This window comes from Myripristis murdjan, chromosome 8 (assembly GCF_902150065.1).
Source record: "Myripristis murdjan chromosome 8, fMyrMur1.1, whole genome shotgun sequence".
NCBI lineage: Eukaryota > Metazoa > Chordata > Actinopteri > Holocentriformes > Holocentridae > Myripristis > Myripristis murdjan.
The window spans coordinates 8,821,987-8,837,766 of record NC_043987.1 but is presented as its reverse complement, the minus strand read 5'-3'; the positions used below and the strand labels follow the sequence as shown (position 1 = coordinate 8,837,766).

Genomic DNA, 15,780 nt, shown 5'->3' with positions numbered 1-15,780 from the left:
TATTCACATGCTTTTCTGCTTCTGTTGAATTTGCTTTAGCACATGTGGTCATTATAACTGAATGATGTTCAATAATATACACATTTTAACCCTGAACGCTGAGGAAACAGCAGAAATGCTTCATCATTCATTTTATTTATTTTGTGCTCATACAGGCTAATCAATCATCATCTTTATTTAAAATCACTCAAAGATTGCTTGCCCAAGCTTAGTTTCCCCAGATAATAGTTGTATTATCTTTTGTGAAAATGTAGCTATGAAACGAGTTTATACGCTACTTTCTAGCTCATCCTGACCGTGTTGTGATTTACTTTCATATTTAATTTTTTCATGTTAAAATTTTGTATTTACTATTATATTTACTTTAATAACTTAAATGACCATACCAGTGATTTTAAATGTTTGGTATTTTACAAAAAATTATCCATATTTTGCATTGCAACAAATAGTTTTGCAAATCATACAGGGGTACTACAGATTTCACAAGATATAATGAAAATCCACAATAATGTCCTCATTCTGTGGCTAACAAAACTGTCAACATTCATGAACAAAAGAGCTGATAATTCTCTGTATAAAGCAAATGTTTCCCCTCTTTCTCCTACTGGGACTAACTGGTGAGAAATGTCAAAACATCATCAAAACACAACAGTGCTGCTGCTTTAAGAAAACCAATGTGGACCACTTTATTACGGTGATGGAATACTGGTGTGAAGAAAGTTTGAAGTGTCTGAAAGTTAATTTTCATATCTTAAAGGAGTTCAAAAACACAACTGCTTGCTTTGGGAAAGGATTATATACATATACGTTTTGTACATATTATGCAAAACATAGAAAATCAGTGGTATGGTCTTTAACTCTAAGCCTGTACTGTACTTGTTCTGCTACGATGCAAAATATTAAAGGTTTTCATCTGGGAAAGCAGACAAGCATAATCCAAGAAAATTATAACGATTGTGCTTCCAATTTCAACAAAAGCGCCCTAAAAATGTGCCCTAAAATGTTTACTAAAATTCCACTGCTGCTGCAGAAATCTTCCTACTCAGCTGGCTACTTCATTTCCTTGTGGAGCACACTGGTAAAGATTTACTTTTTATTCATACTTTCTAATTAGCAATGTTTTGAAAGGCAATGCAGCAAAAATATATGATCTGTTGAATACAGGGCTGATATTTCTTTGTCAGAATGTCTTAACTCAACAAACTCGCAATATAAATGCAATCAGAGCCCAGTTGCTCCCAGTGTGAGCAAGAAACCTGTGTGCATATATGTGGGGGTGTTTAAATATGCCTGTGTGTATGTTTAAATTGTGCCTGATGGCAGCACTGACAGCACTGTGAATTCCTGGGGAGTCGGAGTGGCTGTTTTTGCGTGTGTGCGCATGCGTGTCTGTGTGCTTGGGTGTGTGTACATGTGTCTATATATACTGCATATATATATTTATATGTGTGTGAGCGTGAGCTGAGATCAAGCCTGCTCTGTGGAAGTGGTGGTAGCAGTGGCTCCGGGGAACTCGGGGTTGAGAAAGGAGAATCCCTGGAACTCGTCTTGGTCCAGATTCTGAATCACTTCCTCATCGGGAGGCGTCAGCACCGGCGGGTGGCGCGTGAAAAAGCGGTCAAAGTTCTCCGCATCCCGGCCGCACTGTTGAGCAGGGAGGAGAGGGGTGGAAAATCGGGAGGGGGTGGGTGTGGGGGATGGAGATGGGGAATGGACGGATGGGGAAGGAGGAGAGGAAAAGGAGAGGAAAACAAAAAGAAGAAGGGGGATGGCAGGTTGAACCAGGGTGTGAGACGACATTCCTTGAACATGGTTTCAAATTTTGGAGCGAACATCTAAACTTGGGGCGTGTTTGATTCAACTCTCCCGGCGCTGTCTGTGCCTGAGAGCGTAATTCATAAACATCCTCAAAACAAGACAACGGTATTCATTCATTGCTGAGATGCTAAATCAAGCACGCCTCATGTTTTTATCTTCTTCGTCAAATATTTGAAACATATTCAACTGCAAATCGAAACAGAACAATGACGTCCAAGTCTCAAATGATGGCCGGCCCCCGTGGCAGTGCACTGGCTGATAGCGACGGCAATGATAGCGTTCTGAGACCCTGCTGATAAAGGATTTCACCATGAAAGGATCTGAATTCTACTTAAACTTCACTGTGGCTGTGAGTTACGCATCAAACGGGGAGGTGGGGGGGTGTTTTTTACGTGGGTTTTTATCTTGATAGTTTGGTTGTTGTGCTTAGATTTGATCACGTTATAAAGAGCTCATAGACATCAGACAATTATGGTGAAATTGTGGGTTAATTGCAGGTTAATTGTGCACTGCAGCTGCACAGACCTGCATTGATATGAAAAGAAAAGAAAAGAAAAAAAAACACAATCAGACAATCAGCTTGTATGCAAAAGAGCAGCGGGAACACGCCAAAGCTCTTAAGAGATGAGCCCGGAAGCTGCACAGTGTCTCACTTTTCATTCAAAGATATATATTAACATATTTAATGGTATGTGAATGGCGTCATGTGGAAATAAGATCCACTGTTTGAAAAACTGAACACCTACTCTGACAAAATGATTGCTGGTGAGAGAAGACACTTTGATGTTTCAGCAAAGAAGCATCACTGTGCAACAGCAATCAAAGACACCTCAAGTGCTAACAAAGAAGTGTGTAATCATCTGCATTTTCATAACACTAAGCAATTATCAGTATCTTTTTCCCTAAAAAGCACGTATAGCAATTTGGAATAAAACTTATTGTTCATTTACATTCGCTCCATTTGATTCTGACCACTGGGATGTCAACAAGCGCTTATATGCCTGTGAGATGTGCGTCTGTCCAAGTATATAAAACAAGTTATTAACTTTAAAACTCTATTTTCCCGACAGTAACCCTCACAGGGGCTTTTTGGGCCCAGCCATTTCTTTTTTCATCTACATCACTGCGCTGAGCTTTAATTAAAACAACAAGGATTCAGTGTCCTCTGACAACATCACCCACAGGAAAACAACAAACTCATTAAATCTCTGTAACTCCCCCAAATGAGAACCAAATGAAATTAAGCCAGGCTGTTTACAGTTTGGGGGAAATATGTGAGATGATACATACACAACATATGCAGGTCAAGTGGTATTTGTAGCGAATTCATCACGTTTGTTTTGAAGACCATGAAGATTAAATAATCACTGAAACATATTTGAAAATCAGTCCCGAAATCTACAATTTAGCGGACAGTGTGAAAATTGTCGTCAAGTGGTGAGCATCATTGGTTTCCACATACTTGAAGAGTCAGTGCTGTTGCTGGGTTTAAGGAAACCAAATGCCCTTAAAGGAAAATAAAAACTGTCTTGCTGCAATTTGTTTGCTGTGGCCCAAACCGGCGGCTGATAAACTATGTGACAGGACTGCAAATGGGTCACAGGCCTGTTTCTGTCGAGCTCCCGCACAACCAGAGAGGGTAATATGTTTCACTGAGCCTGAAATTTCTGATTTGGTTTTGAGGCTTAAAAATCGGGGCTTATTGTCACACCATGGGGTTTCCTGTTAAAAAAATAATGCACTGCACACAGGAGCGAGGGGTTCATTTGAGACTGAGCCATACAGCATGCAAATAAAACAGAAACATGTGAGGAAACCACGAACACACAGAGAAGGACATGCAAAAATGTGGGGGGCACAGATGGGATGATGCATGACGGTAGAATGGAGAGTGAGCGGATAGATGGATGGATAAAAGGATGGATGGATGAGGCGATGGCTGCTTCAATGGGTGGATGGATGCACAAGTGAAAGATGAAAGACAGTTGCGCCATGATTAATTTAGACAAATGCTGAAATTGAAAGTTTAATGTGACGGCATACGAACGGGACGAATCAGCCAACCAGTCAGTCAGTCAGTCAGTCAGTCAGTCAGTCAGTTAACTGGTCACTCCATCAGTCAAGTATATTAGACTGAACATTTGATCATTTAAATACCGTCATACAGACTGTTCAAAAGCATTCAAGGTCACAACAATCGCAAACAGGCATGAAACAAACTGCTGCACAAATGTGTCCCTCCTTCATACTGCCTTCAAGACAACTCGCCACTTAGAAAAAAATAAGCTCTAAAAATGAATTATCCAATTTATCCAACTTGATGTCAGTGACGACATAAAATACGACAGTGTTCATCGTTAATGGTAAGAATGGAATTGTTATAAAAGTATTTGTTGACATTTTAACGCATAATTTGATGTGTATTTATGCAGTCTGTGAAATATGTTTATATTTCACAGCATCAGTATGTTTCAATGTGTTTAAATTTCACAGTGATTAAAGTATGTGGAATATAGCAGCTAATTCACAATATAGGTGTTTAATGTTACTGCCCACCTCCGCCCAACTTCTGAGTTGTTTTGAACGCAGCATTAAGCATAGATTCTGAAAGTACAGAACATCTTCCAGCAAATACACCATATCATCCATATCTCGATGAAGATTATCAGCCATCCAGGTCGTGGCATATGTAAAAAGAATAAAAGCCAACTTGCCTTTGTTGTACTTTTCCTGGGTACACATATCCATATCGGTCTATTCAAAGACGGTTTATAGAGGGTCTTTGGTCAGAAATAAAAGCAACCCCTCTTTAATAGTGCATGGAAGCAGAAACAACATTCGGAGGTATAGAGAAACTTCAAGCAGAAACCGCACCCATGTTGCTAACAGAAGTCCTATAGCCAAACACCAAAAACAGATCAAGGAATCGCTTTCAGCTGCTATACTGAACCTTTTTTTTTTTTATCCCCCCTACACTTTTATGCAGGGTAAACACATCAGTTCTTGGCAAAAGGAAAACATCTGAGCCGTTATTCATGCAGTCATTCTTCTCAGTAGGGAGAGGAGCAGAGAGAAGGAAAGAGAGAGAGGTGAAAGACAAAAGGCGTAAGAGAGGCGAGATCAAACGGGAAAGGGTGAGAGACACCGGAGGAGAGAGAGAGAGAGAGAGAGAGAGAGAGAGAGAGAGAGATCAGACAACATATGTTAGTAGAAACATCAGAGTCGAGGAGAAACACACCTGAATGTTAAACAACTGAGTTCAAATGGCGACCTCTGACTAGCACACACACACACACACACACACACACACACACACACACACAGAGTCAAGTATACCTATATGCACAAACACACTCAAGTATATGCTCACACCCAGTAAACATGCCTATACTTACACATGCACAAATGTAGACACACAAAACACAGCAAAAACACACACACACTTGAGCACAGATGGATGCATACACACTGCTCCACTCCTCCCTGATCCAGCATAGAGCATACGCAAACACACGCACGCACGCGCACGCACGCACGCACACACACATGCACGCACAAAACCCCAGCGGGCCAAGACAGCTGCATAAAAAGCTCAACTCAGAAAAACTCTTTAGCAGCAGTGTGACCTAAGGCTGTATGAGTGTGTCTGCATGTGTGTGTGTATCCGTGTATGTGTGTGTGGGGGGGGGGTTTGTGTGTGTGCATGCATATGAGCACGCTTGTGTATCTGGTAGAGTAAATGTGTGCATTTGTGTGTGTGCAACACGTAGAGTATGTGTGTGTGTGTGTGTGTGTGTGTGTATGTGTGGGAGACAGAGAGAGAGAGAGAGGGAGAAAGCATGTGAGTCTTGGTTTGGAATGACATCATTCTACCTCTACTTATGATGAGACTAATTTTGTTGGACCACTGAAACACACACACACACTCTTTAATTCCTTTCTTCCTTTCCTCCAATCATTCCTTCTTTGTTTTTCTACTCCTGGTCTTTTCTGTCTCCCTCTTTATCCATTAAAAAGGAAACAGCAAAGCTTTTTTTTCTCACCATGCATGAATGCAGCTTTTACCAACCAACTGTGTTAAAAAAGGTGATTTTCAGGTATTTAACTCAACTGGTGGATTAAAAACTCCTCTATGGCCCTATCCTCTCGGTTGAGAATATTACAGGATCCTTGGTTTTAATGAAAACACGACTAAAAAACATGACTAAAAAACAAAATTGTTTTCCTTGGTGCTTGAAAAGTCAACATGTTGGAGGTTTTTTACCCAACAACTGCATTATATTTCACCCCCGTCTGTCAGCAGGATTTCTCCAAACGTTATTGACAGACTTCTATACATTTTGATGGAGAGAAAGACCTTGTGGGCAAGGAACAATTGATTAATTTTTTGGAGGTGACCCAAATATGAGATTTGGATTTTACTGCCAACAGACAATTATTGTTCCAAAACTTAGTGTGAGAGAGAGACTCCACCATGTTTACAGGGCTGAGAAATCAACTGAAAATTTCAGCGGTAGGAATGAGGTCTTTGTGTGTAGGAAGCTGCGAGCGTTGGTGGGGGTTTGTGCCTTCTAGTTTATCCAGGGAAGAGTTTTCCTCAGCTTTCAGGTTCAGGCGTTGTTCTTTTCATTCATAGTTAAACACACAAGCTGCTCTGAGCTGCTGCAGTACAGTTCGCATGGGGCTGATGCCTTGCTGAACGGCTCCTCAGCAGCAGCTCTTCACACAGGTAAGAGTTGGGCTCATTCACTTTCTGAGCCCACATTTGTATCCATTTTTATTTCCTTTAGCAATTTTATTCTACTCTTTCTTCATTCGGTCCTCCCATCCCACACCTTCATCCAATCCTTTTCTCCTTATTGCCTTGCCACTCCCACCTCGCCTACACACACACACACACACACACACACACACACACACACACACACACACAGCCTCCACCTGTCTCTCTTGCCACACATCTCAAGGCGAACCTCTCAGCTGATATTTCTCTGTTTCATCAAAACAAAACATCTGCAAAGCAACAGACTAGCAGTTAGCATTCAGGCACTGGGGCATGGTGTTATTACATCACCATCACCACTATCATCTTCATCATCATCATCATCATCATACTCTTGACACACTTATCACTGTCACCATTATCACACCACAGTCAACACTGACGTCTGTGCTGTTAACAATACAAAAATATTGATTATCCAACATTCAGTATCAATGCCATTGTCATCCTCATTATCATCATCATCATCATCATCATATTCTTCATCACTGTCGTCATTATTGCCATCATCAGCATCTTCACAATCCTCATGATCAGCACCATCTTCATCATCACATAATCACCACCTTCACACAACCCAGTCTCATCATCATCATCATCATCATCATCATCATCATCATCATCGTCGTCATCGTCATTGCCACCCTGAGCACATCAATGGCAGCAGCACCATCATCATCTTCTTCATCACAATTATTAACACGGCTTCCAACATTACCATCACAGCCATCATCATCCTTACAGCCACTATCATCATTATCATCATCATCATCATCGTCGTTGTCGTTGTTGTCGTCGTCTCCTGACTTACCTGATGCATTATTCCACACAGAAGAAGGGACAGACAGAGAAATCGCATTGGAAGAGGAGAGATTAATAAAATGCAAGAAGACAGAGACAGAAGAGAAAGAGAGAAAGTCTCTAAAGAAAACAGGAAGTTAGAATGAGAGGAAGAAAGGAGTCAAATTTGACAAACGGCCATCAGCTGTGAAGTGGTGGAAAGTTAGCATTCCATATTTGTAGATATACTGAGTCATCTCTTACAACCATTGAAACAGTAGTAACACTCTATAGGCCCTATCTTGCGCCAGACTCCCTAAACCCGCTATTTGCGGATTTAGGATTTAGGAAGAGGCGTTCCCCGTAAAAGTTGCTATCTTGTGCACCTCCCGCTATCCGCAAAACACCTGCGCTACCCGCTATATTATGTATAGGCGTGTTTTGGGCGTTATGCCAGTTAAACCAATCAGTGTGCCAGGTGCCATTGCCTTTAAGGGCAGGCTGCCCTATCCTAAATCCTAAATCCTAAACCCGCGATGGAGAGAGGGAGGTAGATTTTCTCAGGGCTTCTACTGAGGCTAAAGCAAGTTGGCTTTATATATATATACATATTATATATTATATTATAGGCGAGTTAATTCGGGAGGTGGAGCCACATTTGTCCAAGTGGACGTGTCACAAGGTTGTACTGATTGAGTAAAATCCCCGGGACACACCACAGACACACAAGAGGCAGAGGTGGAACTATGTGTAAACTAATTTATTGACAAGGTAGATTGGGCAAATAAAATATTAAAAATAAAAACATAGCACAGCTGCTGGCTTATGATAAAACAATAAAACGTGCTGGCGTAAGTGTCCAATTAAAACAGTCTTTCCTCTAAACAGTCTATATGAGTAATATACTCAGTCCATTCCGGCGGCGTCCCGGTATCAGTCCGACCGTGTGTGTGGCGAGGCTCCGTCGGGGTGCGCATTGAAGCCGCCTGGGCGCGCTCTCCTAACAGCCCAAACTTTAGGGATAGCGGATAGCGGGTGGTCAGGACCACCCGCTATCCGCTATCCCTAAAGTGTGTGCGCAAGATAGCAACTTTAGGGATAGCGCATGAAACACGCCCACGACGCACCTCCAGGCGCAAATGATGCAGTCGGCATAACGGATAGCGGGTAGCGGGTGGCGCAAGATACCGTTTAGGGATAGTGGAAGTTCCTAAATCCGCAATTTGCGGGTAGCGGGTAGTGGCAGCGGATAGCGGGTGGCACAAGATAGGGCCCCAAGTCTCTAATATACACACAAGGCAGTCTACATTCTGCATTTCCTGTTGTTTCTGTAAGTGTTTTCATTACTGTGCTTCATGTCTCTGTGCACTGATAAACTACTAGGACCTTGCAGATGTGTGCTTTTCTTTTCATTCATCCCTTTTTCTGTTTTTGAGTCTCAAGCATATAAAGTATATTGTAAATCTTTTCATTTCCACTTAGAAAATGGGTTTACCTTGTACAGATACACCTCCGGTGCATTCTGCAAATAAACTTTTTTACGAAATGATTCATGCATTGAGATACAAAGTCAGCATCAGAGTTAGACTTTCAGCTTTGGAAAGGCGGCTTCACTTGGAGTATAAAAGTAAAGATAACGTTAAAGTTAGTGTCGTTAGAGGTCAGTGTCACACTTTGATTTGAACAGTTACTTCACCTCCTTATGGGTTCAGGGCTCAAGAATCAAATTAGGGTCAGATGTACAGCTTGGATTTGAAATTTGACAGCATACCCATATTTATGTTAGTATTTATGATATCAGGTTCAATATTTCTACTTTTTTCACAATCGTCACATTTCACATTTTTGTCTCACTGAGTTTGCCATTGAAACTGCTGTTCCTACTTGTAAATTGTAGCACATTTTCATTCATGAATTTGCCTGAGTGCTGGAATCATTGGTGCACATATTAATATAACACATTTTTTCAAAATTTCTCTGTTTTCCTTATGTATCCTACAATTGCTTGCTACCGAAATGACCATATTTCTCCAGGAATATTATTTCAGTTTCATGTAGTCTAGCATGACAAAATATAATTTAGTCAAGCGTCAAAGGCAAAGTTAGCGTCAGTATTTGAATTAAAGCTCTGGCTGGTGTGGGACTTACAGCTTTGGGTTTGAACGGCGGCTGCACCTCCTTGTTCTCCAGTTTCTCCCAGTCCATGTAGCGGAAGAAGCTGTGCTCCCTGATATCTCTCTCTCCCTCCGGACCGCAGCCCAGTCGCTTCGCTGGATGCTTCGTCATCAGCTGCACATGAAGGATAGAAGTGAGAGACAGACTTAACTTCACCTCTTATCAGGAGAGCAATAGTTTTCTCAGCCTTTCACACACTTTTGATTGGACCTCAGCTTTTAGGTCACAGTTACAGTTTGTATCACGGTTTGTCTTTGATTTTTGATTTTTGTGTTCTGGCTGTTTGAAGTTACAAATACAGCACATGTTAAAAGGTGTTGCAAACCTTTCTTCAGGCTGCAGAAATCTTTAGGTTAGGTTACAATGATTCTTTGAGCTGTTGTATGTATCTCACTAGCTATTTTTCTGTGTGTTTATGTATGTATAAATTGTATGTGTGTATAAATAAAATGAATTTTGTATATGTACAGTACAGGCCAAAAGTTTGGACACACCTTCTCATTCAATGCGTTTTCTTTATTTTCATGACTATTTACATTGTAGATTCTCACTGAAGGAATCAAAACTATGAATGAACACATGTGGAGTTATGTACTTAACAAAAAAAGATGAAATAACTGAAAACATGTTTTATATTCTAGTTTCTTCAAAATAGCCACCCTTTGCTCTGATTACTGCTTTGCACACTCTTGGCATTCTCTCGATGAGCTTCAAGAGGTAGTCACCTGAAATGGTTTTCACTTCACAGGTGTGCCTTATCAGGGTTAATTAGTGGAATTTCTTGCTTTATCAATGGGGTTGGGACCATCAGTTGTGTTGTGCAGAAGTCAGGTTACTACACAGCCGACAGCCCTATTGGACAACTGTTAAAATTCATATTATGGCAAGACCCAATCAGCTAACTAAAGAAAAACGAGTGGCCATCATTACTTTAAGAAATGAAGGTCAGTCAGTCCGGAAAATTGCAAAAACTTTAAATGTGTCCCCAAGTGGAGTCGCAAAAACCATCAAGCGCTACAACGAAACTGGCACACATGAGGACCGACCCAGGAAAGGAAGACCAAGAGTCACCTCTGCTTCTGAGGACAAGTTCATCCGAGTCACCGGCCTCAGAAATCGCAAGTTAACAGCAGCTCAGATCAGAGACCAGATAAATGCCACACAGAGTTCTAGCAGCAGACCCATCTCTAGAACAACTGTTAAGAGGAGACTGCGCGAATCAGGCCTTCATGGTCAAATAGCTGCTAGGAAACCACTGCTAAGGAGAGGCAACAAGCAGAAGAGATTTGTTTGGGCCAAGAAACACAAGGAATGGACATTAGACCAGTGGAAATCTGTGCTTTGGTCTGATGAGTCCAAATTTGAGATCTTTGGGTCCAACCGCCGTGTCTTTGTGAGACGCAGAAAAGGTGAACGAATGGATTCCACATGCCTGGTTCCCACTGTGAAGCATGGAGGAGGAGGTGTGATGGTGTGGGGGTGTTTTGCTGGTGACACTGTTGGGGTTTTATTCAAAATTGAGGGCACACTGAACCAGCATGGCTACCACAGCATCCTGCAGCGACATGCCATCCCATCCAGTTTGCGTTTAGTTGGACGATCATTTATTTTTCAACAGGACAATGACCCCAAACACACCTCCAGCCTGTGTAAGGGCTATTTGACCAAGAAGGAGAGTGATGGAGTGCTGCGGCAGATGACCTGGCCTCCACAGTCACCGGACCTGAACCCAATTGAGATGGTTTGGGGTGAGCTGGACCGCAGAGTGAAGGCAAAGGGGCCAACAAGTGCTAAACACCTCTGGGAACTCCTTCAAGACTGTTGGAAAACCATTTCAGGTGACTACCTCTTGAAGCTCATCGAGAGAATGCCAAGAGTGTGCAAAGCAGTAATCAGAGCAAAGGGTGGCTATTTTGAAGAAACTAGAATATAAAACATGTTTTCAGTTATTTCACCTTTTTTTGTCAAGTACATAACTCCACATGTGTTCATTCATAGTTTTGATTCCTTCAGTGAGAATCTACAATGTAAATAGTCATGAAAATAAAGAAAACGCATTGAATGAGAAGGTGTGTCCAAACTTTTGGCCTGTACTGTACATTGGAAATAAATTCTCTTCTATTCTATTCTTGTCGCGTCTTGAAAAACTGAAGCGACTCAGAATTCAAACTCTCTTATTAATTTAAACATAAACCAATAATTCAATGCAACAGTTGGGACTTTGCTAATGTTCTGTAAAGTTTGTGCAACACAGCTACAGAATGACCCTGTTGCTAACATTATTAGACATGTTTGATATTACAAATGTGCCCACTAAAATTTTGCATCATGCTTAAGAAATAGGAAAACTTCACCACACTGCACAGTTTGGTGAACCGAGGACCGCAGAATCGGTTTTTGGTTTTGCTACAAAATCATGACGCTTCATTTGTTATGTCCCTTTCATCTTTCCTTCCATCCTTCCTTCCTTCCTTCCTCGCAAGCACCCTCACCACATCCCTCAGCACTTGAATTCACCTTTTATTAAAACTCTACTCACCCTCCCTCCGACTTCCTTTGTTTGTTCCCCTCTTACATTTTTCCATTTTGTTGCTCTTCGTATTCGTCTATTCCTCACTTACTGTGGGCCTGTAAAGCCCTTTCAAGGGATCTAAATAAACAGGCACTTGAACTTCCATTTATTGCATTGCACAAGTGAATATTCTTCTTTCATAGTAGTTTTGTGTCATGTTGCACATGATCATTTGCTGTATTCTTTGTCTCACTTAACTGTTGTACCGGTGCCCTCTTGATGCTGTAATCCGTTCTTTTTTTATACTTTCAGTCTACATTTCTTCCTCACATCTTCCAATGTTGAAATTATTGGTTTCTTTTTATTTATTTATCCCTGTTACACTGTTTTTTTATGTGTGTGTGTGTCCTGGTAGTACTTGCTGCTACAACCTTCCACTCTCCCCCTTGGGAATCATTCAAATTTCATTTGGACTTGGTCCTGTCTTTTTCCGTGGGTGTTTTCCATCGTTGATTTCCTCTCTAATTCATCTCTTTTTAATTGCCTGCCCTGCTTTCACTCCTCTCTTTCTCCTGTATTTCTTTTCCTCCATCCATCCGTCCAGCTATCTATCATCTCGGGAGACTCTGTCTAAGGACCCCACATAGACGGCCAAGCTGGTGCCTGTAAACAAATAACCAGTGTTTTTATTTATTTATTTATTTTTACCCCCATCAGTTCTACATCAGACATGGTGAAGAGCCAGTTAAGATGTCTACCTACACAAAGCTTTGAAAACAGGACCAAGAGTAGTGACAGCAGTGTCTGTGTGTGTGTGTGTGTGTGTGTGTGTGGGTGTGCATCCCTAAGGAGTGGCAGTCATAACTCATTATGTTAGAGCTAAAATAACATTTACCATGGGACAGTCAACCTTAAGCACACTACACGCACATACATGTCAACTGTTGAACAAGGATTATTTTCTAAACTGAAGAATAAAAAAGTTATTTTGTTTGTAAAATTCTCCTCTGAAACACGATGAGCCCGTTATTGAGTCACTCATGCCAAGTCAAAGACCTCCTCGTCTCTCTGTCATATTTTTTTTTTTTTTTTCCAATTTCAGCAGTGGTTTATTGGCATGCTACAGTACTTCATACATTAACTAAGCACAAGATAACAAAAAAAGTAAAACAGTCGATGTAGAACAAAGATGATATCCATTTCCCTCATAATGTGACAGCTGCTGCTTTAACTGCAAACTATTTTGTCTCCACATAGATGAGGGATCTCTCTCTCTCTCTCTCTCTCTCTCTTTTTCTCTCTCTTTTTCTCTCACTCTCTTGCGATGCTGAATACATTTGGAGGAAAATCAGAGGAAAAGGTTTGTGTGTGTGTGTGTGTGTGTGTGTGTGTGTGTGTGTGTGTGTGTGTGTGTGTGTGTGTGCCTGCCTGACTCTGCTTGTGTAAGGACAAATTTGCACGATTAGGTTTTACTTCAGCATCATGTAGAGTTTAACACATCATGTAGCTAGGAGAATACAGTAGCAGCTACTCTGTGTGTGTGTGTGTGTGTGTGTGTGTGTGGCCCCTTGTTGGCCATGAAATATGGATGCTGGTTAGGGTGGAAGCAGGGGAGTGGAAGGGTCCCTGATCGCATGTGCTCACACCCGTACACACACACACACACATACACACGCACACACACGGCTGTATATCCACATTAACTCAGCATGCAGCCAAAACTTAACCCTTTAAATACACAAATGCTCAAAATACAGAGGTGTACAATACACATGAAGATTTGCTAAAATATATTTTTTAACGTTCTCACCAAAACATAATGATCATCTTGTTACCCTAAAAAAAACTTCACTTTTACAGTACAGTGAGTTGATGTATGGAATACGGGGGTTGATATATAGATATAAAGAAATTACAACGAAGAGACATTACAGTAATGGAGAGACAGACGATAACAAAAATATATATGTGCAAGAGTAACACACAAATTAAATTGAAAACAAGCAAAAATGAGGTTAACTAAATATCCAAAGTTTGAAAACACTGACACCTATTCTTACCAGATGATTTATAACACTAAAGCAGAACAAACTATGTGATCTTAAAAAAAACTAAAAAAAAACCAGCTTTTTTTTAATACTTTATTTCCACATCGGACTCTTCTCTGCATTTCACACTGACCTTTACACTGTGCGATAGTTTCGCAAAACTGGAAAATATCCTGTAACGTTTGGAATGAAATCTTCGGTTAGTACACACACACACACACACACACACACACACACACACACATACAAACATACACGCACGCAGCACACATACACACAAACACGCGTGCGCGCACGCGCACACACACACACACAGTTAACCCACTGGGAGCTGAGGGGGCGGACATAGACGAGTTTTCATGCTCCACTGAAGATCTACTGTTGTAGTGCTACAATCCAATAATCATCACTAATACATTACAGTGTGTGTGTGTGTGTGTGTGTGTGTGAGTGAGAGAGAGAGAGCGAGAGAGAGTATTTATGTGTTTATCAATTTGCCCATAAATGCCTTTGCTTATAAATTTAAGAGCATGTTGGTGTGATAACTCTGGCCTGCATGTGAATGAGAATGTATGTGTCTTAACTGCACAGCTGTGTGGCTATGCATGCGCGCGCGTGTGTGTGTGTGTGTGTGTGTGTGTGTGTGTGTGTGCTGCAGGGATGTTGGATGGTTGTACGGTAATGCAGAGGTTGTGTAAGGATGAAGGAGGCAAAGCCAGAGCTTTGAAGAAAGATTAAGAAAGACAGAGAAAGAAAAGGAAAGGAGGAGAGTGAGGGTGAGAGAGAAACGGAGGGAATCCATCTTAATGCTGAATGACGGAAAACACAGGAAGAATGAGAGATGCTGTGGGGGAAAATGAGAATATGCTGCTGCCGCCGGAAACATAAAACACGCAACTTCCTGCGCACCAGAGGATTCTTCAGAGCAAAGACCAGCCAGAGACCTCATGTTTGGAGCAACAAACGTAGCAGGTGTAATAAACTGCACGAGTCATGGTCTGATGTCAGAATTTAGGAAGACGATATTAATGCCAGTGAAATTTCACAATTAATGATACCTGACCGCACTCAATGCAGCTATAAAAAAACCAACAAAAAAACAGAAATCCTATTAATCCCATGTTTTTTTTTTCTTTCAAAACTTTGTATAAATATTAAGAAATGAACAAATACTTCACAAACAAATGAACACATACCCAAAACAGGGATTATGCTATTGCACGACATTATACGCTCCTTTCAGCCCCCTGGCTTTAAGAATGGTAGAATTATTTTCATACCCATATTTCAGCGTACAGGGTGCGACAGTGGCAGCGCTACGGTAGAGAGTAGTTCCACCGTTTTGGAAGCCAGTGGACTGGAAAGACTGTTGAGCACTGTCACTTCTCAAAATTGTGTTGTTTTCCGGTCTACATCTACTTCATTCATTTTGGAGCAGTAAACTCCCAGTGAAACTCCCATATTCTTGCGACAGGGAGGGGTTTGATGGACTAAACGTGATGGATGCATTACACTCTCAAGGAGCAGCAAGTACCACGGCATGGGTAAGAATCTGAATTTTCTGCTCTATTTCCATTTCACATGTACAATGGAAGTCATGTACAATGACCATGTTGCCTCTCCCCTGATTTAGGTTAGCTGAAAAAAAAAAAAGCCTGACGTCA

The 15,780-nt window shown here is 41.3% G+C and overlaps 1 protein-coding gene across 2 annotated transcripts in view; it reads right to left on the bottom strand.

Moving 5' to 3' along the window:
• Positions 1-471: 471 nt before the first annotated feature.
• LOC115363905 (protein kinase C beta type) overlaps positions 472-15,780 on the bottom strand; it is a 121,928-nt gene continuing 106,619 nt past the window's right edge. For both annotated transcript variants that reach the window (XM_030058248.1, XM_030058249.1), the window contains 2 exons: positions 9,530-9,670; positions 472-1,644 (listed from right to left, as the gene is read on the bottom strand). In XM_030058248.1, coding sequence (XP_029914108.1) covers positions 1,468-1,644; positions 9,530-9,670 — 318 coding nt within the window. In that variant the 3' untranslated portion in view covers positions 472-1,467. The remainder of the gene's footprint in view (positions 1,645-9,529; positions 9,671-15,780) is intronic.